The sequence below is a fragment of the Lepidochelys kempii genome, chromosome 23 (assembly GCF_965140285.1).
Source record: "Lepidochelys kempii isolate rLepKem1 chromosome 23, rLepKem1.hap1, whole genome shotgun sequence".
NCBI lineage: Eukaryota > Metazoa > Chordata > Testudines > Cheloniidae > Lepidochelys > Lepidochelys kempii.
The window spans coordinates 17,763,635-17,787,399 of record NC_136402.1 but is presented as its reverse complement, the minus strand read 5'-3'; the positions used below and the strand labels follow the sequence as shown (position 1 = coordinate 17,787,399).

Genomic DNA, 23,765 nt, shown 5'->3' with positions numbered 1-23,765 from the left:
AGAGCAAAGTACTTCACTTAGGGCAGGGACAGGCAAAGGCGCAGCTAGAAAATGGGAAATAACTGGTGAATCAACAAATTGAAACAGTTGTGAAAAAAGGCTAATATTCTGGGGTGTGTTACTAGGAATGTTGTATATCAGACACAAGATGTAACTGTCCCGCCCTACTTGGCACTGATGAGGTCTCAGCTGGAATATTGTGTCCAGTTCTGGGCACCACACTTCAAGAAAGATGTGGTCAAACTGGAGAGAGTCCAGAGGAGAGCAACAGGAATGAGGAAAGGTTTAGAAAACTGACCTAGAAGAGAGGGTTAAAAACACAGAGCATGTTTAGTCCTGAGAAAAGAAGAACAGTCTTTACATTTGTTACGGGCTGTTATAATGAGGACGGGACTCCATTGTTCTCTATGTCCACATAATCTGCAGCAAGGGAGGTTTAGGTTAGAGGTTAGGAAAAACTTTCTAACTCTGAGGGTAGACAAACTTTGGAGCCGGCTTCCAAAAGTGGGATCTGTAGTCATTGGAGGTTTCTAAGAAGAGGCCAGACAAACACCTGGTCTAGGTTTACTAAGCCCCAGCATTGGATGCTGGACTTGATGACACCTTGAGGTCTGTAGTGATCAACGGTCACTTCCACCAAAAATCCGGCCACATTCAGGTTGCTTCCAGTCCCCAAAGACAACACCTGTAACCACCCTGGAATAAAGGTTTATTAACTGGGAAAAAGAGAGAAGAGAGTTGTTCACAGGTTAAAGTGAGCAAATACATACACATCAATGAGTTGTCATTGAAATCCTGTGAGTGACCGACCTATAGAGTTCTGTCCCATCAAAGTGTCTTTCAGGGCAGACCCAAGAGGTAAACCCTGGGGCTCTCTGGCTTCATTTTGGTGTCTGGCCCTGTCGGAGTTCAAACGACAAAGAGATGGATGGTTTTCCTGTGACTCTGTTTTATTTCCTTCATTCAGCTTCCGAGACCCCAGGATGAACCTTCTTGCACATAGCATTTCGCAGGTGTGACAGGGTCATTAACCAATCCGTTGCATTGCGATGATCCTTGGCGGCCCATCTGATCTGGATAGTCCTTCTGTATGGGTGGCAGGGAGGGTTCCCAAGTTCAGAGCAAACAATTTCTAAGTTATAAAGCAAAACATACATATCTTCTTACAGCTTGGAATACCGACATTGTCAGTGAGATTAATGCTGGCAGCAATTTACAAGCATTACATAGAATCAAAACGCTAAATACAGTCTTATGAGACTAATCCCTGTTTTGAGCAAAACTACCATACAGGTGAACCGCTCTGGCCTCCAGTTATGAGTTTGTTAGTCCTTAGCTTTTGCCTGCTGTCTTGGCAAGAGCAGGCGCTTGGTTTGCCAGTGTCATAGAGCATCAGTCTGGTAGACAAAGGAATACTGAGTGCCGGTGTCTGGAAGTTGAAGCTAGACAAATTCAGACAAGAAGTAAGGTGTAAATTTTTAACAGCAAGGGTCAATAACCATGAGCAGAACTCAGCGAGGGTTGGGTTGGTGTCTCCAACATGGAACAGTTTTAAAACAAAATTGAGCAGTTAAACCGTTATCCAAAGAGGGCTGGCATAATTCGTCAGCACGTTACATCACTAGTGACTCCCTTCTCCTCTCCGCTCAGGTGCCACCACGGTCCCTCGCCATGGACTATGCCAACTGGACATCTGTCTCTGAGTTCGTGCTCCTGGGTCTGTCCGAACGCCGGGACCTGAAGCCGCTGATCTTCGCAGGGCTCCTGACCACATACCTGGTGAACCTAGCTGGCAACTCTCTGCTGCTTGGGGCAGTGTGGGCTGACCCCCAGCTCCGCAGCCCCATGTACTTCCTCCTCAGCCAGCTGGCTGTGCTGGACATGAGCTTCGCCTCCATCACCCTGCCCCAGGCCCTGGTGCATGCCCTGACCCAGCATCGGGCCATCCCCTTTGCCAGCTGCATGGCCCAGCTCTTCCTCTTCATGGCTGTGGGCAACATGGAGGGCTACCTGCTGGCCGCCATGGCCTATGACCGCTATGTGGCCATCTGCAACCCACTGCGCTATGCTGCCGTGGTGACGCGGCCCCTGTGCCTCAAGATGGCTGCCGCCTCCTGGGCCGTGGTGATCCCCCACTCCCTGCTGCACACCATCAAGGCCACCCAGCTGCGCTACTGCAGCCACTACCTGCAGCACTTCTTCTGCGACCTGCCACCCCTGCTGCACCTTTCCTGCACCCGGCCCTTCTCCAATGAGTTGGCAGCCTTCACTGAAGGTGTCCTGGTGGTGCTGGCCCCTTTCATCTTCATTCTGGCCTCCTACGCCTGCATAGGGGTCACTGTGGGCCGCCTGCGCTCTGCCCACAGCCTGCGCAAGGCCCTCTCCACCTGCAGCTCCCACCTGACCGTGGTGACGCTCCTTTATGGCTCCGTGGCCTGGATATACTTCCGGCCAGCATCCAGCTATGTCCAGGAGCGTGACCAGCAGGTGGCCATCATCTACACAGCGGTGGCACCCGCCCTGAACCCCCTCATCTACAGCCTGAGGAACAAGGACGTGGCTGCAGCCTTGAGGAGGGCAAGGAGGAAGATACTGGCTCGGGGCACGTGAGTCCAGCCTGCGGCTCCATCAGTGCACTGGGTATGGACTTTCCACCCAAGATGTGTCCAGGGAACCTTTTCCCCTTAGGTCCACCAGGATACCTGGGTTCTTTTCTCCTCAGACATAAGGCTGGTGGAACTAACACATATGCAGGGTCACACCCACCTACACACACACACTTACATGCAACCTAAGTCTTTCCATAGAAAAGGGGGTAAATTAAGGCATGTTCTCAAGGGCATGCCCAGACTGGATCAACCACAAGATCTGTTGTATTAATTTTGATAGTATAAATGGGCCCAAAGAGTCAAAGTTGTGAACATAAGAACGGCCATACTGGGTCAGACCAATGGTCCATCTAGCCCAGTGTCCTGTCTGCTAACAGTGACCAATGCCAGGTTCCCCAGAGAGAATAAACAGAACAAGAATCATTAAGTGTCCATCTCCTGTTGCCCGTTTCCAGCTTTTGACAAACAGAGGCTAGGGACACGATCCCTGCCCATCCTGGCTAAAAGCCATTGATGGACCTATCCTCCATGAACTTATCTAGTTCTTCTTTCAACCCTGTTATAGTCTTGGCCTTCACAACATCCTCTGGCAAGGAGTTCCACAGGCTGACTGTGTGTTGTGTGAAAAAAAATACTTCCTTTTGTTTATTTTAAACCTGCTGCCTATTCATTTCATTGGGTGACTGTAGCGGGGTGGTTACCCCGCTCTGGCCTTGAAGTGGTTAAAGCAGCCCTGGGGAGGGCTGCAGCTAGGGAAAAGCTTGGCTTATTGGGGGAAGCAGCCACAGCTGGGGCCATGCCCCAATCACGCCACAACTGGCCTTATAAGAAGGCTGAAGGTCAGAAGCTGGGGAGTCTCACTCTAGCCTTGGAGCAGGAAGGGTTGAGCTGCCTGAGAGTGAGGTACCTTAAGTGGAGCAGTGCTGGGGAAGGGCAAAGGGAGTGGGAGAGCTCCAGCCTGGTAAACCCCCAGGCTGCAGGCCTTGCTAAAGGCCAGGAAAGGTACTGGGGCTGCAGAGGGCCAGCCTGGGAATAGGCAGAGGCAGCTGGTCCTAACCCCTTGCCAATGATGAGCGGCCATTACACTGCAGTCTTCCCCAGTGAGCAGGGGTTAGACGATGACTGGCAGTAGCCACTGAGGCAAGGTGGGTTTAGAGGGTTGGGGTTCCCCAGGGAGGGGAGACCCAGAGTGGGTGTACTGCTGAGGCAGAACCCCAGGGTAAAGGGCACTGGGGTCCGGGAGGGACACGAGGGCCAGTGGCAGGCAAGACATGGGTCTGCTCCGGGCTGGTAGAGCTAATTCCCGAGACAACCAGCAGGAGGTGTCGTGCCGGTGAGTCATCGCATCACTACAGTGACCCCTAGTTCTTGTGTTATGTGGAGTAAATAACACTTCCTTATTTACTTTCTCCACACCCGTCATGATTTTAGAGACCTCTCTCATATCCCCCCTTAGCTGTCTCTTTTCCAAGCTTAAAAGTCCCAGTCTTCTTCATCTGTCCTCAAGTGGAAGCTGTTCCATGCCCCTAGCCATTTTTGTTGCCCTTTTCTGACTCTTTTCCAGGGCAATCTATCTTTTTTGAGATGGGGCAACCAGATCTGCACACAGTATTCAATATGTGGGCAGACCGTGGATTTATATAGGGGCACTATGATATTTTCTGTCTTATTATCTGTCCCTTTCCTAATGATTCCTAACACTCTGAGAATCCATGAAAAAGCCACAGCCCCTGAGAGGAATCATACCTAGGACCTTTGGCTAGAACTGCAGGATCTGGTACAACCTCATACAGCCCCATTGGTGGCTTGGCCACTGGGTAAGAAGCAGTGAGAGAAGTGCCTTGGTGCCTTGGTGAAGGGTCCCCGGGTCTTTGCAACCCAGTCCTGACAAACTCACTCCACCAAACACCTGTCTTATGGGATCTTTAGCCATAAAAAGGAACCTGTGAGGTATCTCCAGAAAGCTGGTGACTTATCACGACTGTGAGATGTGTGTCCAGGTAATATTTAAGGAATAAAGTAACTCTACTGAAAGTCCACTTGTGGTGGGTTGCCTTTGTATTAAATGAATTGAAAAATACCACTACTCCTGTTTCTTTTTTACAGTGCAAATATTTGTAATCAAAAATAAATATAAAGGGAGCCCGGTACACTTTTTGTACTCTGTGTTGTAAATGAAATCAACACATTTGAAAATGGAGAATTTTTAAACAGAAACGGTATTCTATTATTGTTTAACAGTGCGATTAATCGTGCAATTAATGACAATTAATGTTTTTCATCTCTTGACAGCCCTAAATATATATATAAAAAGGTGGTGCTTTTTATATTCACTATCTTGCTTCATGCACACACGCACATAGTGTTCTGTCTGTAGCCTTGGAAGGATTCATTTTTTTATGCGTAAGCATCGACTTCCCCCAATGCACGCAACCCGGCGACGAAATATTTCTGCTGACAATCATCGAAACCGGCAGCAGGGCGAAGTGGGAAATCTGCTGCTTGAGAACATCTTAGCATGGGATCCAAAGATATTTACCATGTCAATTTTGCTGGACCTTGTGATGCTGACAATTTGTGTTGACACAAAAACAACAAGGAGTCTGGCAGCACCTTAAAGACTAACAGATTTCTTTGGGCATAAGTTTTCATGGGTAAAAAACCCACTTCTTCAGATGCATCCGGCGCCACCAGACTCCTTGTTGTTTGTGTGGATACAGACTAACCCAGCTACCCCCTGTGTTGACACGGGTAGCAAGCGTTATCTTTCTGAAGCGCAACGTCGGCTGTCATGAAGCAATGATTCGCCGACCTCTCCCGTCATTTCTTGCAACTGTGAAATGAATAAATAAATAAAATTAAAAATGCTTCAGTCGCATCCTCTTGCAGCGGGGTGAAAATGTAAGCGGGCTCAGACGCTTTGCGAATAAACGCCGACGGGTTTTATATGCAGTACTGTCACAGGAGGGAGTGGCTAGTTCTGGGGACAGGGAATGGGCTAAACGGGTCTTTTCCCTCGCGGGGGCACCGGCTCTAATCTGGCATCAGGGTAGTGCACTGGCCAGCTCCGATGGGCAGGGAAGGAGACACAGGCCTCTCTCCCATAGGGGGCGCCGGCTCCCATCCAGTCCAAAATCCAACAGCCGATCCTTGACCCCGTGTGACACGCGGGGTGTTCTCAGTCCATCGCGGACAATGTGAGACCCGAATGGCCAGTGGCCCCCTCCAGTCTCTGCACTTCACAGCCCCTTAAATGCTCAGCCCCTTGTAAGGGGGCTCTGGACGGGACGCAGCCCGTCCGCACCTTCTCCTAACCTTTTGAAATCAGCTGGTCTCCTCCGCACGTCTTTTGGACACAGGGATCTGGGGCGCCATAATTGCGGGGTGCTTAACGACTTCAAGCATCTAGCACCCGGGGGAGAATCTCTGAACTCCGTCCCTTGGAAAATGCCCAGCTTGGAGAGATTGTGGGACAAAGGTCCTGTTAATTACCACAAACTTCCACCGCAACCCATCAGCCGCTCCTCTTTCACCCCCAGCTGGTGGGGGCTGCAGGGGGCAAAATTCATGGGGGGTTTGGAGGGGCCTGGATTGCAGTGGGGGTTTGGAACAGCCGCATTCTTGGGGGCACAATTGATGCGATGCTGGAGGGGGCAGAATTGGGGGGGCAGGTTTGGTTTTGGGGCTGAGAAGCAGAACAAAATGCTGGGTAGGAGAATGGGCTTCTGTGGGGGCAACGGGAGCCCCCCACTTCTGTTCCTACCGCTTTCAGTGTCAGGACATTCCCTTCAGGGAGTCCAGGGACGTAAACCGCCGTGTCACCCCTCTGCCTCCTCATTCCCCCATCCCCTCCTGATCTAACCACTGGATACTACCCCCCTCACATGCACAAGGCAATGGGGCCCTTTCTGAGACTAGAAAATTCACACCCTAGGGGAAAGCCCAGCTCCGGGAGGGGAGTCGAGGCTAGTGATTAGAGCAGGGGGGGCCTGGGAGCCAGGACTCCTGGATTCTCTCCCCGGGTCTGGGAGGGGAGTGGGGTCTCAAAAAACACAGATGCCCAGCCTCGGAAGCCCATGGGATGGCATCTCCCTCCCACCATGCTGGGTGCAAAGGGCCGACGCCTTTGGTGCCACGGAGGGACTGGCAACAGGGCAGAAGATCCGAGGCTGTCCCTGCTAGAACGTGGGTTACTGGGAGCACTTGGGGGTGGGGGTTGGGGAGGGAAGCTGTGGCCCAGCATGCCCCCCTGCCCTCGGCGCCAATTTCCCATGCAATTAGCCGCCTGCGTCTGAATCCCTGCAGACAGGAGCTGGGGGTGACGCGCTTGCCGAGCTCTTCTGTCTGCGGGGCCTGGCTGGCACGGTGGGGATTGGCTCAGGCAGGAGGCCTGGGAGTCGGTGCCAGGGGAGGACTCGTGGATGCCAGGGAAGGGGGCCATAAAAGCCCGGACACTACCCGGGTGGAAAGCAGTGGGCACCAGCACCGAGAAAGATGCGGATCCTGCCACTGACCAGGTAGGGCAGATGCCCTGGGGCAGGGAAGGGACCAGGGGCCTTTCCTGGGTTGGGACACCCTCTCCGCACTGACCCCCATCACCTCCTCGCTGGCTGAGTGCATCTCTGCTCAGGGAGCTGTCCATCCACAGTCACTGGGAGCCAGGACGCCTGGGTCCCGTCCCTGGCTCCAGGAGGGGAGCAGGGTCTGGTGGGTTAGAGCAGAGGGGGCTGGGACCCAGGACTCCTGGGTTCTCAGTGGTGAATCCCTCTACGCTTTGCCCATAAAGGGCTCCCAGTCCCTCTATCTCTCATCAGGAGGCAATTTTCCTTCTTTCTCTTTAACTGTCCTCCTGTCTAATCCCTGCCCTGCTTGGGAGAATCCCCTTAGCGATTACTCCACCCCCCTCGGTACCTCGCCCCCTCGTGTGAGTCCTTCTCTCCTCTGTCAGGCCTGGGGCTCCTCTCTGAACCCCCCGCCCCAGCCCTGTGTGTCCAGTTCAGTCTGGGATGGAGGAATCAGTGTTCAGGGCTGGGGGGGGGTCTCCCCAAAGCTGTCTGAACCGTCCACCTCTCTCCTCTGTTCTGACTGTGCACCCCTAATCACACCAGGGCCTTGGGGCTCTCAGCTACCAACCCCGACCAGGTGTTCCTCTCCCGTCAAAGAGCCAGGCTGGGAACTGTGTCCCTCCACGCTTTACGGGGATGTGTATTATGGTACCGCGAAGAGGCTGCAGATGACTGGGGGCGGGGGTGGGGGCGGGTTGCACTGAGCAGGGCACAGATCAGGGCCCCGTCATGCCAGGTGCTGCCCAGACCCTGCCCAAGATCAGGGCCCCATCGTGCCGGGTTCTGCCCAGACCCACACTGAGAGACCGGCTCTGCCCTGGAGAGCTCCCAGTCTAAATGCACCAGGGGAAGCAGAGCCCTAGAGTTGTGAAGTAACTTGCCCAGTGTAACCCAGCCGATCAGTAGCGGAGCTGCGAATAGAACCCAGGAGTCCTGAATGCCCGTCCTGCTGTCGGCCCACGCCACATTCCCACGCTGCCTCCAGGTCCCTCTATCTCATCTCCCTGCCCCAGGCATCTTTGCAGCTCCCTGCAGCTCAGTAGCGCCTGCAGGTTTAAATCACCGCCCCCTCTTTCCAAAGGGAACGCCATGAACCCCGCTTTCCTCACCAATGCCCTTCGCCTGCCAACGTCCCTAAAGAGTGTTTGGATGTTGGCTTATTCTTTGCTTCGTAGCCTAAACTGTTGTGTGGCGTTATGTGTGGCTGTTCCCCAACTGCTCCGCCCCAGAGGTGGCTGCATCTCTGTGCCAGGCCAGCCCTCCCCGAACACCAGACCCTTGACGCTAGGAGCAGTGCCATCCCCACCCTGGGCTGAGGGCACTGGCAGAGGGGCAGGCTCTCACCCACGCTCCCTCCCCACAGATCTGTGCCCCCCCATGGCCGGGCCAAACCGGACAGTGGTGACTGACTTCCTCCTCGTGGGCTTCCCCTCCCGCCAAGACCTACGTCTGCTGCTCTTCTCGCTGGCATTGCCCGTCGTTCTGCTGGGCCTGGCAGGGAACCTGGGCCTGGCGGTTCTGATCCGGGCCGAGCGCTCCCTCCACACCCCCATGTATTACTTTCTCAGCCACTTGGCGCTGCTGGATCTCTGCTCCTGTTGCGCCGTGGGCCCCGCCATGCTGTGGGGCTTGCTGGCCGGCTGGGCCACCCTCCCTGGCCCGGCCTGCGCCCTCCAGATGTTTCTCTTCGCCACCGCGGGGGACGCGGAGTGCTGCCTGCTGGCCGCCATGGCCTACGACCGTTATGCCGCCGTCTGCCGCCCGCTGCACTACCAGGCCGCCGTGCCACCCCGCCTCTGCCGCGGGCTGGTGCTGGGCTCCTACGCGGCCGGGGCGGCCAGTGCGGCCGTGCACTCCGGCCTGGCCTTCCGCCTTCCCTTCTGCCGCAGCCGCGCCCTCGACCACTTCTTCTGCGACATCCCACCCGTGCTGGAGCTGGCCTGTGCCGACACCAGCCTCAACCAGGCCCTGCTGCTGGCCATCTGCGGCGCCATCCAGAGCGTCACCCTGCTGGCCATCCTGGCCTCCTACGGGCTCATCCTCGGGGCCGTGGGGCGGGCGGGCTTGCGCCGGGCTGCCCCCTCCTGCGGCTCCCACCTGGCAGCTGTGGCCGTGCTCTACGGGACCCTCATCTTCATGTACCTGCGGCCCGAAGGCAGCTACGCCGCACAGACTGACAAGATGGCTGCTGCCTTCTACACCGTCGTCATCCCCACCCTCAACCCCGCCATCTACAGCCTGCGCAACGCTGACGTCAAGGGGGCCCTGGCGAGGCGGCTCCTGGGCAGGTGCCGCGTCTGGGGGGGGCTGAGGAAGGGGCTGGAGGAGGGGTGACCGAGGGAAGGGGAGATGGGGCAAGATGGCTGCTTAGAGTTGGCACCGGCATTGGTGTAGTCCCTCAGTGTAGATGTAACCTACTCCAAAGGGTGGGCGTAGGTAATGCACCTCCCAAGGAGGTGGTAGCTAAGTCTTACGGAGTAATTCTTCCATCGACCCAGTGCTGTGTACACTGGGGGTTAGCTGGGTTTAGCTACATCTCTCCTGGGTGCGGATTTTTCACATCCTGGAGTGACGTCGTTGGGTCGACCAACTTCTTAGCATAGCCCTGGCCTGAGAAAAACGATCAAAATCTGGCCGACAGCCCTTCTGGCTCCCTACTGTAGCTGTGAGCACTTCTTCTGTAGACCGTATCCCGTCCTCACTCAGACAAATGCCCGCTGGAAACCAACGGGGCCGTTTGCCTGAATCCAACCACCGCCCCCAGTCCCCATGGGACACCAGGGTTATTCTCAGGCCGTCATTGACAACATGAAACCCTAATGGCCAATGGCCCCATCCTGTCTCTGCATTTCACGGCCCCTTACACGCTCAGCCCCTAGGAGCAGGCTTTGGACAGGACAGCGCCCGTCCACACCTTCTCCTCACCCTTTGGAATCAGATAGTCTCCTGCAGCCATTGCTGGGGGGTGGAATCCCTCTAGAATTGGACACAGCAATCTGGGGTTGCAGCCCAACCTCTGTGCACCATAGTCAGGGGGTCTTACTGACTCCAAGCATCTCACAGAAATCCACTCTTGCACCAGGGGACGAAGCTCTGAACTCTGTCACCTGGACAATGCCAGTTTGGAAACAAACGTCCTGTTAATTACCACAAACTCCACCACAGCTCATCAGGCGCTCCGCCTCCACCCCCCGCTCCCATTCCCGAGGGCACCAGGGCCTTAACGATGGCAGAGCGGTGTGGATTCATTATCAGTAATGAGCACACCGGGGAGGAGTTGGACATGGGCGCACAGGGAGACCCGGGTGGGGATGGGTGTGTCTGTGCCGTGTATTCCTGTTAAATAGATAAACAGGGGACTCTTGACTAGATTGGAGATTGGTTCTAGTTCCCCTGTATTTGGCCCTGGTGCAACCGCAGTCCTGGTTAGGGTGAGTTGACGTCCCGATAACACCAGGATCGAACCGATATCAGGGGCTTTGTCTTATATATGCAACTATACTCCCGCAAAACACAAGTCTCCAGATTTAGAAACCCTGCCGTGTAGTGAGAGACGCCAGGAGCTCAATCTGTTTCGCCGAACAAAGAGAAGGTGAAAGGGTGACTCGAGCCCAGTCTATAAGTACCAACATGAGGGATAAATATTTAATAACAGGCTCTTTAGTCTAGCAGAGGAAGGTCTAACCCGATCCAGTGGCTGACGTTGAAGCTAGACAAATTCAGACTGGAAGTAAGGTGTACATTTTTAATGATGAGGGGAATTAATCGTCGGGACAAATGACCAAGGGTCATGGCGGATTTTCCATCCCTGACAATTTTTCAATCAAGCTGGGGTGTTTCCCTAGGAGATCTGCTCTACGAATTGTCTTGGGGCCGTTTTCTGGGCTGTGTGACAGGGGGGTCCCAGGAGATGATCCCAGTTTGGAATCAATCGATAATCTCAAAACTCTCCCAGCTCCGAGTGCGACAGACAGGCGAGGGCAAGACGTGGTGCCGGCCGACGGCTCGGATCTCTCAATCTTCTGGACCAAATGTGTTTGTCTAAAAGATCTGCTCTGGTTCAAACAGGAATGAACCCAGGACTGACCTAGGGCCTGGGCCATATGGCACGCAGGGGGCGGGGGGGTTAGACAGGATGATCCCAATGGGCCTTTCTGGCCTTGGCATTTATGAACCCATCTTAACAGTAGGGGACACCTTTCCTACAAGCTACCTTGCTTCACGGCCACATGTAGACTCATCTTGTGGGAGCCATTTCCCCTTGTTCGCCTGCAATCTAGGGCTGCAAGTGCGCCCCTCCCCCGCCATATAGGGCTGTGTTTACTCCCCCTCCCCCACCATATAGGGCTGTGTTTACTGCCCCCCCTCCCTCCCTCCCTCCCTCCCTATGGGGGTGGAAGAGCAACCAACTGCCACTCTGGGCTTGGGACAGACCATTTTTCCCCTGCAGAGGAGATAGAGAATTATCCCGGACTCAGGTATTGTAACCCCCCAGACTGAAAAGGAGTCATTCACACGACAAGTGTGTGGGTGTGTGTGGCGGGGGCGGTTATTATTTATACATTTCCTGACAGGGAAAAGTACATCCAATTGTTAAGGAAAAGTTAGCACATGTGACTCCATTTTGGTTTAGGGCCCAGCATTGTTTAAATGCCAGCACATCACACACCAGGAGGAGTGATCCTTAGATACTGAATCCCTGTGAAAATCCTCCTTGTCTCCAGCCCGCCTTGACTCCCAGTATCTGGTTTTTGTCAGTCTCTAACTCCCTGTCTCTTGGCCTTGATGTGAGGCCTCCCATCCTATTTACTGATGCATGGCTTTAGGACCATGCTGTGTAATTAACACACTGGTATAGCACGAGGAATGCACCAAGCAGGGATAGGTGGTAGATAAGACAAGGGTTTGTTTATTGGCTAAGGTTTCCGATGCACGAGGGCAACATGCTTTGCTAAAAAGTATATAACCTTTGTATAATCTGTATTCAGGGTCCCCTCCTGGCTAGCAGGGGGGCACCACGCTCGAGCGTAATAAACTTAGTGTCTTTTGGGAACTCTGCAGTTGTGGACTTTGTTTCTGTGCCTCAGCCTAGATTCGAACTGTGCGTGTCCTCCCAGGTGTAATTCGCAGCATTGGTGTGCGTGTCCTCCCAGGTGTAATTCGCAGCGTTGAGTGCGTGTCCTCCCAGGTGTAATTCGCAGCAGTTGAGTGCGTGTCCTCCCAGGTGTAATTCGTAACAGTTTTGGCGACCACGAAGGGACTCTAGGCTCGCCCCAACAAGCGAGACTACATTCCTCCTCTCGGACAGCTCCAGCCGGCACAGGGTGAGTTCACCTTTGAGAACTCCGAGGAGGGGGGCTGTGAGCCGTTGCTTAGGCAATAAGGTGGCACATTTGGTGTCCCTTTGGTAGCCCACTGTGGGTTCTGGGCAGAGTGTAAGTAAGGGGACCCCTTTGGCTGAAATTCTCGAGAATTGGGGGAATATTTCTGGCACCCCTGGGTTAGGTAAAAAAAAAGCTGTAATCTTGTGCAAGGTTGAGTGGCCAGCACTAACAACTCAAACACCTTTTGACTGGCCACTGGATGGTTCCTTTGCTGGGGAAAAATTAAGAGTGCGTAGGAAAAGGCTGGAAAACAAAGCTCCAGCCCAGATGGATTATTGGTATGTATGGGACAACTGGGCTTATGCGCATGCGAAAGGACGTCCTCTTTCCTCCTCCTTTTCTTATTCATCTCAGGGGTCTCCAGCCCCTCTCTGTGCTATGCCTGCTTCTGCCCCTCCTCCGGCTTACCCTCGGCTTTCTGACTTATGCCCGTCACCTCCTTGCTTGCCAATTAGCCGTGCTTTCTGTTCAGGTGACAAGCCTCATGGGGGGAGGACTCGGGTAGCCCTTGTAAGTGAAAATATTTAAGAAAAGAGACCAAGAGGGCTGGGGGCTAGTTAAGAAGCCTACCCTCCTTGTTAATATGGTAGTGAAACAAAGCTGGTGCTCATGGAAGGGACAGTTCAGAGAAAAAAAACAGGATCGGGCCCAAGTGGGCAGGCAACAGAGAGATTGGAAAACAGGTTGGAAACTTGGAGGTCATAGTAAAAAAAGAGGAGTAAATAATTACAGGAATGGAAAACGTAAATCCCGGAATAATACTTGGAATGGTAAAATCTAAGTTAATTGGGTGTCGTTTTGGGAAATAAGCAAGTGATTTAAGAAAGGAAAGTAAGAAGTTAACTCTTTAGTTGCTGGAAAGAATTAAGCAGTTGAACTTTGTGAAATACTGGAAAGAAAAAGAATTCTTGGTTTCTTTGCAGCTGTCAAGGTTCCTCCCCCACTCTGAACTCTAGGGTACAGATGTGGGGACCTGCATGAAAAACCTCCTAAGCTTATCTTTACCAGCTTAGGTCAAAACTTCCCCAAGGTACAAAATATTCCACCCGTTATCCTTGGACTGGCCGCTACCACCACCAAACTAATACTGGTTACTGGGGAAGAGCTGTTTGGACGCGTCCTTCCCCCCAAAATACTTCCCAAAACCTTGCACCCCACTTCCTGGACAAGGTTTGGTAAAAAGCCTCACCAATTTGCCTAGGTGACTACAGACCCAGACCCTTGGATCTTAAGAACAATGAACAATCCTCCCAACACTTGCACCCCCCCTTTCCTGGGAAATGTTGGATAAAAAGCCTCACCAATTTGCATAGGTGACCACAGACCCAAACCCTTGGATCTGAGAACAATGAAAAAGCATTCAGTTTCTTACAAGAAGACTTTTAATAAAAATAGAAGTAAATAGAAATAAAGAAATCCCCCCTGTAAAATCAGGATGGTAGATATCTTACAGGGTAATTAGATTCAAAAACAGAGAACCCCTCTAGGCAAAACCTTAAGGTACAAAAAAGATACACAGACAGAAATAGTTATTCTATTCAGCACAATTCTTTTCTCAGCCATTTAAAGAAATCATAATCTAACACATACCTAGCTAGATTACTTACTAAAAGTTCTAAGACTCCATTCCTAGTCTATCCCTGGCAGAAACCAGCATATAGACAGACACAGACCCTTTGTTTCTCTCCCTCCTCCCAGCTTTTGAAAGTATCTTGTCTCCTCATTGGTCATTTTGGTCAGGTGCCAGCGAGGTTACCTTTAGCTTCTTAACCCTTTACAGGTGAGAGGAGCTTTCCCCTGGCCAGGAGGGATTTCCAAGGGGTTTACCCTTCCCTTTATATTTATGACAGCAGCCATTTTGGAAAAAAATGGGCCCTTTTCCAAAGAAAGGCAATTATACAGTGCTACTTAATTAATATCTTATTAGGCTCCAAGGGGCTACAATAGGTGGTGTCTTCCTTTTCAGGTCGCTGTGTGTTTGACTGCAGGAGTTAAAAGTAAAAGGCAATCAAAAGTCTGGTAAAGTTTATTGTGCCCTTTTTAAAGTAAGAATCTTTAACCTGTGGATCCAAAAGCAAGCCGGAAAGCATTTGTTTTAATGTAAATTACCTAACTGATAAGGTAGAGGCCACTGAAACCTGGGCTGCCTATAAAACAAATACAAGAAAATATGGGTAATTCCTCTGTTTTGCCTGCAATTAACAAAGGTATTTGTATAAAAAGGAAATATTTTAAGCAATGAGTGACTGCCCAAAAGGGGTAGATCTGTGTTTGTTTTTTTTTGTCTTTCAGAAAATCAGAGAAAATTGATGCCAGCTGAAAAGCAATTCAACATCTCATGAATTTACTGGCACAATAGGAATTCTGTTCTGTGTTCTATGTCCTGTCTTGTGCTGTTTGTCTTGTGGCCGGAATTGCTGTGTTTAATTTTTCATAGGACAGTTTAGTTTAAAACTAAATAGAAGGGTTAAATCAAAATGCAGATACTTGTTTTTTCAACTTGGAATACAAAGTGTTTGGATAATATCAAAAAAATGTGATATATTAAAGTTTAATACATTTGCTTAAGTAAAAAAAAAAAAATTAATTGGCCTGATCTTTTAATTGAAAAAATTGTTGTTAAAATTTGCACACCAACAGTCTTTGGAAGCAAGGACATGAAAGGTTAACCACTCCCCATATTATACATGAAATCCTTCTGGCTACCTCACATTTCTAGCCAGAGGGCTGGGGAGGAAGGAAAGCTATTGGACACCAGAGGTTGTACCAAGTGGACTCCTCAAAAGTGGGTGTGCTTGTCCTGGCTTGTTGCTCCAAAGCTCTGTAATAAACTCATTTTCCTAGAAGGGTGTTTGTGGCATACATTAAACAATAAGACTAAAGTGCTGTATAATGGGCAATGTACATGTGTTCCTTTTTAAACAAAGGTGTATAAGTAAAAAGTGAAAGTTTCCTTTGCAGGTTAATAAAAGCCAAGAAGGGGAAAAGAAATAAAACGGAGGACGAGCTAATTCAACGCTGTAGCTGGCAGGCTCGGTCCAAAGAGAAGACACTGGCCTGCCCAAGGACACTACTCACAGCTAGGATTTGGCTAACAGCCAAGAAAGAGGGGGGCATGAATGTGCCCAAGCAGCTGTGAGATCTGCAACACACTGCCAGACATTAATGAAATGTGTTAGGTCTCTGTATTTACAGGTGAAAGAAGTCCTGCTTCAAGAATCCTGAGCAAACCTGCCGTTTGTTAAAACCAGGTAACTGGGTCTACATAAAGGTCCATCAACAAAAGACTACTCTGGCCCCATGCTGGAAAGGCCCTTATTAAGTCCTGCTAACTACCAACACCACTGTGAAGTGCCAAGGACTGACTGCCTGGACCCATGCTTCTTACTGCAAAAAGACCCCTCCACCTTGAGATGACTTCACTTCGACTACTGATCAGCCTGTCCCTCCTGGGTTTTTTTTCTTTCCTCCTTTTGGACAGCAGGAAAAAAAACAAGGTGAAGTGCTAGTCACCTCCCCCTTGTCCACTGACAGAGCTAACCTGCATTCAGTATTTGCTAAAGAAACCAAAGCACGGCAGGGTGACGTGCTAGTAACCTCTCCCCTGTATAATGCAAAAGCATGACTGTTCCAAGAAAAAAGAAGAAACGCCTGCTCTGCTAAAACCACCAAAATCCAAGGATTCCTGACTGCAAAAGACACTGAGAATTGGCCTTGATGGCAAAGACGGAGCATTGTACATTGGCAGGGAGGAAGTTGCGGGATGTATTCTTGGGAATGTGAAGTAAAGTGGCGGGGTGGGTTTATTCCAGAGGCTGGAACCTGTGCTGGTAGGCAAGTATAAATACCAAAAACGCCTTACTGCCACGAACATTACTCCCACCATCTGCCACCACTCCTTTGCAGGTAAAGGTTCCTGGCTCCATCATAGCTACGTTAAGCTGGTGCTGGGACCCCCACCTGACCCTGACAAGCCATTGGACGAGCCACTTCACGAATGAACACCACGACCAACCCATGGACTAAGCTTTCCAGCTACTGGGACCTTCACAGCCCACCAGGACTTACTTACATTGGGGGTAGTGTTTTTTGTATGGTACAGGGGAGGATGCCGACATTGGTATGGTTTGCTTGGGGGGTTCCTCTCCCTATTCCCAAGTCCAGTACAAGGATGGGAGGGCAATAGCTTCTTGAATTTAACCCGCGCTATCAAACAGGGTGTAAATCGAACACAGTGTTGGATTTGTATTCATACCCCCACATATTTAGGTCAGGGGGTCCCGTTGGTAGGGGTACCTATCCTCCTTAATCGAACACTCCAAACTAAGCTATGGGCAAACACTACATTTAACTGGAATGTTACAATCCAAATATGGTCTATTGATATGGTGGCCCAGGGTAATTATGCTTTATGTGTGTCACGACGTAAGGGCATAGAAATTACAGTTTTTGTAGGGAATTTTGTGGTGTGCCAGGACACCACCCAAATCAGCTCTGGTGCGGGAGGCCCCTCTACCTACTCCAGGACCCCGTGGCTGGTCCCCGAGGGGTCTGGCTGGAATTGGTTATGTAATCACACAGCCTATAAGGTTCTCCCAGCAGGATGGTGTGGTCCATGTACCTTAGGGGCTACAGTACCCGCCGTGACAGTACACCAGACCCTGACCCGGAGAGAGATCCGCAATCTAGTATGGCGGGACTGACGAAGTATTCCTTTAAACCCCCTTTCTCAACAGCCCAAAGGCTTTCACTCCTTTGTGCGTTGGTTTCTGCCATGGTTGGGAGTAAGTGAGCTGGAGAAAGCTATAGTTAACATTTCAGCTGCTTTGGAACTAATGGCAAATGCTACTGCAGATGCTCTTCAAATTGAAGTCACCCAGCTATCCCAAACTACACTGCAAAACCGCCTAGCCCTGGATTATCTCCTTGCAAATCAGGGCAGGGTTTGTGCTCTGGTCAACTCAAGCTGTTGTGTATTTGTAAATCAGCACCATAGGGTGGAAACTGACATCCACGTCCTCAAGCAACAGGCAGCCCTATTCCACCACATCAGCCTCGACACTACCAGCGCTGGATTCCAGGAGGTCTGGGACTGGCTCACCTCACGGCTACCGGATGTGGGGACTTGGGGACAGCGTATTTTGTATTTACTTTTTTTGACTGTTATTGTTTTTGCGTTATTTTTTGTATGCCTACAATGCTGCAGTGTGTTCGGTCGGCAGTTGCTAACCCTGCAGCGCGGTTACTCAGCCCCAATATAGCTTACTGATGTACAAAAAGAAAGGGAGGACTGTTAAGGAAAAGTTAGCACATGTGACTCCATTTTGGTTTGGGGCCCACCATTGTTTAAATGCCAGCACATCACACACCAGGAGGAGTGATCCTTAGATACTGAATCCCTGTGAAAATCCTCCTCCTTGTCTCCAGCCTGCCTTGACTCCCAGTATCTGGTTTTTGTCAGTCTCTAACTCCCTGTCTCTTGGCCTTGATGTGAGGCCTCCCATCCTATTTACTGATGCATGGCTTTAGGACCATGCTGTGTAATTAACATACTGGTATAGCACGAGGAATGCACCAAGCAGGGATAGGTGGTAGATAAGACAAGGGTTTGTTTATTGGCTAAAGTTTCCGATGCACGAAGGCAACATGCTTTGCTAAAAGGTAATTCGTAGCATTTGTGTGCGTGTCCTCTCAGGTGTAATTCGTAACACAATGCATTCACCAAGATATCTCAACCCCTGCACCCTCCTGCTTGTGAAATGGTCCCTTCCAAGGGAGCGAGAAGCTCCAAAGCTCGCAACTGATGGAACGAACCATTTCACTGGGGGGGACGACAGGAGACGGGAGACGAAATGTCAAAGAGTCATAACTGCCACTTTGGAAGGTCCATGATCACTGGAGAGAGGATTCAGACACAATCACTGGAAATCCCTTTCAACAGGGCAATGGGGCACAATTGATTCATTCATTCACTGATTCAGTCATGCAAGATGGCTCCTTTTTCATAGCACCATTCTCATCGCTTCCCCAAGAAACCAAACCACCTGGGACACATAAGCCTTCGTAAGGCTTTTGACACAGTTCCCCAGGACATGCGGGCCAGAGGAAATTACTATAAGGCTGGTGCACAACTGGTTGAAAGACCGTACTCAAAGAGTAGCCATCAATGGTTCGCTATCCAACTGGGAGGGCGTATCAAGACTCATAGACTTTAAGGTCAGAAGGGACCATCATGATCATCTTGTCTGACCTGCACTTCACAGGCCACAGAACCTCACCCACTCCTGTAATAGATCCCTACCCTCCATCTGAGTCACTGACATCCTCAAATCATGATTTAAAGACTTCAAGTTACAGAGAATCCACCATTTACATTAGTTTAAACCTGCAAGTGACCCATGACCCATGCTGCAGAGGAAGGCAAAAACCCCCAGGGTCTCTGCCAATCTGACCTAGGGGAATATTCCTTCCTGACCCCAAATACGGTGATCAGTTAGACCCTGAGCATGTGAGAAAGACCCACAAGCCAGGCATCTGGGAAAGAATTTACTGTGGTAACTCAGAGCCCTCCCCATCTAGTGTCCCATCACCAGCCATTGGACATATTTGCTGCAAGCAGTCGCAGATGGGCTACAGGCCATCATAGGCAGTCTCATCATACCATCCTATCCATCAACTTATCAAGCTCAGTCTTGAAACCTGTTTGGTTTTTTTGCCCCCACTGTTCCAGAACTTCACTCCTCTGATGGTTAGAAACCTTCATCTAATTTCAAGCCTAAACTTGTTGCTGGCCAATTTATATCCATTTGTTCTTGTGCCCACATTGGCCCTTAACTTAATTAACAACTTTCCCTCCCTGGTATTTATCCCGCTGATGTATTTACAGAGAGCAATCACATCTCCCCCCGGTCTTCGTTTGGTTAGGCTAAACAAGCCAGGCTCTTTGAGTCTCCTCTCGTAGGGTAGGTCTTCCATTCCTCAGTTCATCCTAGTAACCCTTCTCTGCACCTATTCCAGTTTGAGTTCATCTTTCATAAACATGGGAGCCCAGCACTGCACACAGTATTCCAGGGGTGTGTCTCACTAATGCTCTCTTGTCTCTACCAGAAATATCTTGCCTGACACAGTAGGACTGCATTAGCCTTCTTCACAGCCACATCACATTGGCAGCTCATAGTCTCTAGTGGGGTCAGTCCTGGGTTCAGAGCTATCCAATATGTTCATTAATGACTTGGATCACAGACTGGAGTGGATGCTTATAAAATGTGCAGGTGACACCAAGCTGGGAGGGGTTGAAAGCACTTCCAAGGACAGAATTAGGATTCAAAAAGACCTTGCCAAATTAGAGAATTGGTCTGAAATCAACAAGATGAAATTCCATAAAGACAAGTGTGGTTCATGCTACAGAGCATTGAAAATGCGGCAGAATTGTTAAGGCTGCCAGTGCTGCTATTCTCGGAGCTCCAGTGTTACCTGGATTAGCAGAGAGTGCCGTGTGCCGGTTCAGCAGACCTCAATGTTATTCATAAAGAAACCACAGGCTCGGGTAGGTGGCAAAGGCACTCGGCCATGTTTATTGTCAGCAAAGCACAGTCCTAGCACCCTGTCCAATGCCCTGGCCCAGGGCCACTAACATATGTATGTCTGTGACAAAGTAAAGGCTCGCTCACCATAACAGGATGCTGTCCCCTTGGCTGCTACAAAGATGCCCCTCCTATGACTTCTTCTTCTATACATCAATACAAACGAGTTCCGTATTACACTCCAGATGTTGTTTGTTACCACCCTTATACCTGCTAGTTCAAATAAACCATCCTCATCCATTATCCTGCCATCCCATCCTTATCTTACGAGGGCTTGGTGTATTCCTGTACAATCTCTTGGGAATTTGTTTACATAGTTACTTGAGAACTCTGGGTATTATTGTACCATCCTCTCTGGTCAGAAACGGGCTTACTTGGTTAGCCAAGCCAATATCTGGTGTGTTATCGTACTGCCAAGGCCTACTCTGGTTTCCCATAGTTCAGATGGCAGGAGAGACAGCAAGAGACAGCCCAGCTCATAAAGGCAGCAGAGTGCCCCACCCAAAAAAAGGAGAGGAAGTAAATCTACTCCCCAAAACAAGAGAGTGAGAAATCCTCAAAATCCTTCTGTGTCTTAAACCTGGCCCCAGCACAGAGGGTCAGAAAAGCTTAAATCAGAGCCTAGAAACAGCAGAGGGAGCAGCCAGGAGAAGGAGAAAGACCCTGTCAGTGTCCTAAATGTGGGGAAATGTTTGGCTGGAGCTCAGACTTGATTACATACCAGAAGAGAAACCCTATAGATATCCTGAATGTGGGAGAGGATTCAATGGGAACTCAAAGCTTAGTGTCCATCAGAGAATCAACTCAGGGGAGTGCCCTTGAGGTCTGTGAATGTGGGAAAAGATTTGGTGGGAATTCAATGCCCACTAAGCACCTAAGAATCCACACAGGAGACCCCATCAGTGTGGTGAGTGTGGGAGAGGATCCTGGGAGACTTCAGACCTCATCATCCATCAGAGCCCTGATCTACACTAGGACTTTAGGTCGAATTTAGCAGCGTTAAATTGATGTAAACCTGCACCCGTCCACACAATGAAGCCCTTTATTTCGACTTAAAGGGCTCTTAAAATCGATTTCCTTACTCCACCCCTGACAAGTGGATTAGCACTTAAATCGACCTTGCTGGCTCGAATTTGGGGTACTGTGGACACAATTCGATGGTATTGGCCTCCGGGAGCTATCCCAGAGTGCTCCATTGTGACTGCTCTGGACAGCACTCTCAACTCAGATGCACTGGCCAGGTAGACAGGAAAAGAACCGCGAACTTTTAAATCTCATTTCCTGTTTGGCCAGCGTGGCAAGCTGCAGGTGACCATGCAGAGCTCATCAGCACAGGTGACCATGATGGAGTCCCAGAATCGCAAAAGAGCTCCAGCATGGACCGAACGGGAGGTACAGAATCTGATCGCTGTTTGGGGAGAGGAATCCGTGCTATCAGAACTCCGTTCCAGTTTTCGAAATGCCAAAACCTTTGTCAAAATCTCCCAGGGCATGAAGGACAGAAGCCATAACAGGGACCCGAAGCAGTGCCGCGTGAAACTGAAGGAGCTGAGGCAAGCCTACCAGAAAACCAGAGAGGCGAATGGCCGCTCCTGGTCAGAGCCGCAAACATGCCGTTTCTATGATGAGCTGCATGCCATTTTAGGGGGTTCAGCCACCACTACCCCAGCTGTGTTGTTTGACTCCTTCAATGGAGATGGAGGCAATACGGAAGCAGGTTTTGGGGACGAAGAAGATGATGATGAGGAGGAGGTTGTAGAGAGCTCACAGCAAGCAAGCGGAGAAACCAGTTTTCCTGACAGCCAGGAACTGTTTCTCACCCTGGAGCTGGAGCCAGTACCCCCCGAACCCACCCAAGGCTACTTCCTGGACCCGGCAGGCGGAGAAGGGACCTCTGGTGAGTGTATCTTTTAAAATACTATACATGGTTTAAAAGCAAGCATGTGAAAGGATTACTTTGCCCTGGCATTCGCGGTTCTCCTAGATGTACTCCTAAAGCCTTTGCAAAAGGTTTCTGGGGAGGGCAGCCTTATTGCGTCCTTCATGGTAGGGCACTTTACCACTCCAGGCCAGTAACACGTACTCAGGAATCATTGTAGAACAAAGCATTGCAGTGTATGTTTGCTGGCATTCAAACAACATCCGTTCTTTATCTCTCTGTGTTATCCTCAGGAGAGTGAGATATAATTCATGGTCACCTGGTTGAAATAGAGTGCTTTTCTTCAGGGGACACTCAAAGGAGCCCATTCCTGCTGGGCTGTTTGCCTGTGGCTAAACAGAAATGTTCCCTGCTGTTAGCCACAGGGACGGGGGAAGGTTGAGGGGGTAGCCACGTGGTGGGGGGAGGCAAAATGCGACCTTGTAACGAAAGCACATGTGCTATGTATGTAATGTTAACAGCAAGGTTTACCCTGAAAGAGTGTAGCCACTGTTTTATAAAATGTGTCTTTTTAAATACCGCTGTCCCTTTTTTTTTCTCCACCAGCTGCATGTGTTTCAATGATCACAGGATCTTCTCCTTCCCAGAGGCTAGTGAAGCTTAGAAAGAAAAAAAAACGCACTCACAATGAAATGTTCTCCGAGCTCATGCTGTCCTCCCACACTGACAGAGCACAGACGAATGCGTGGAGGCAAATAATGGCAGAGTGCAGGAAAGCACAAAATGACCGGGAGGAGAGGTGGCGGGCTGAAGAGAGTAAGTGGCGGGCTGAAGAGAGGGCTGAAGCTCAAATGTGGCGGCAGCGTGATGAGAGGAGGCAGGATTCAATGCTGAGGCTGCTGCAGGACCAAACCAGTATGCTCCAGTGTATGGTTGAGCTGCAGCAAAGGCAGCTGGAGCACAGACTGCCACTGCAGCCCCTCTGTAACCAACCGCCCTCCTCCCCAAGTTCCATAGCCTCCACACCCAGACGCCCAAGAACGCGGTCTTCCATAGCCTCCACACCCAAGACGCCCAACCAGCCACTCCACCACAGAGGATTGCCCAAAAAAAAGAAGGCTGTCATTCAATAAATTTTAAAGTTGTAAACTTTTAAAGTGCTGTGCTTAAAGTGCTGTGTGGCATTTTCCTTCCCTCCTCCACCACCCCTCCTGGGCTACCTTGGTAGTCATCCCCCTATTTGTGTGATGAATGAATAAAGAATGCATGAATGTGAAGCAACAATGACTTTATTGCCTCTGCAAGCGGTGATTGAAGGGAGGAGGGGCGGGTGGTTAGCTTACAGGGAAGTAGAGTGAACCAACGGGTGGGGGGTTTCATCAAGGAGAAACAAACAGAACTTTCACACTGTAGCCTGGCCAGTCATGAAACTGGTTTTCAAAGCTTCTCTGATGCGTACCGCACCCTCCTGTGCTCTTCTAACCGCCCTGGTGTCTGGCTGCGCGTAACCAGCAGCCAGGCGATTTGCCTCAACCTCCTACCCCACCATAAACGTCTCCCCCTTACTCTCACAGATATTGTGGCGCACACAGCAAGCAGTAATAACAGTGGGAATATTGGTTTCGCTGAGGTCTAAGCGAGTCAGTAAACTGCGCCAACGCGCCTTTAAACGTCCAAATGCACATTCTACCACCATTCTGCACTTGCTCAGCCTGTAGTTGAACAGCTCCTGACTACTGTCCAGG

The 23,765-nt window shown here is 50.6% G+C and overlaps 2 protein-coding genes across 2 annotated transcripts; both read left to right on the top strand.

Moving 5' to 3' along the window:
* Nucleotides 1-1,671: 1,671 nt before the first annotated feature.
* Nucleotides 1,672-2,610, top strand: LOC144929803 (olfactory receptor 1J1-like). The gene has a single exon (XM_078850383.1). The coding sequence runs from the start codon at nucleotides 1,672-1,674 to the stop codon at nucleotides 2,608-2,610; it is 939 nt and encodes a 312-aa protein (XP_078706509.1).
* A 5,941-nt stretch (nucleotides 2,611-8,551) lies between these two features.
* Nucleotides 8,552-9,508, top strand: LOC144929802 (olfactory receptor 5C1-like). The gene has a single exon (XM_078850382.1). The coding sequence runs from the start codon at nucleotides 8,552-8,554 to the stop codon at nucleotides 9,506-9,508; it is 957 nt and encodes a 318-aa protein (XP_078706508.1).
* Nucleotides 9,509-23,765: the final 14,257 nt, after the last annotated feature.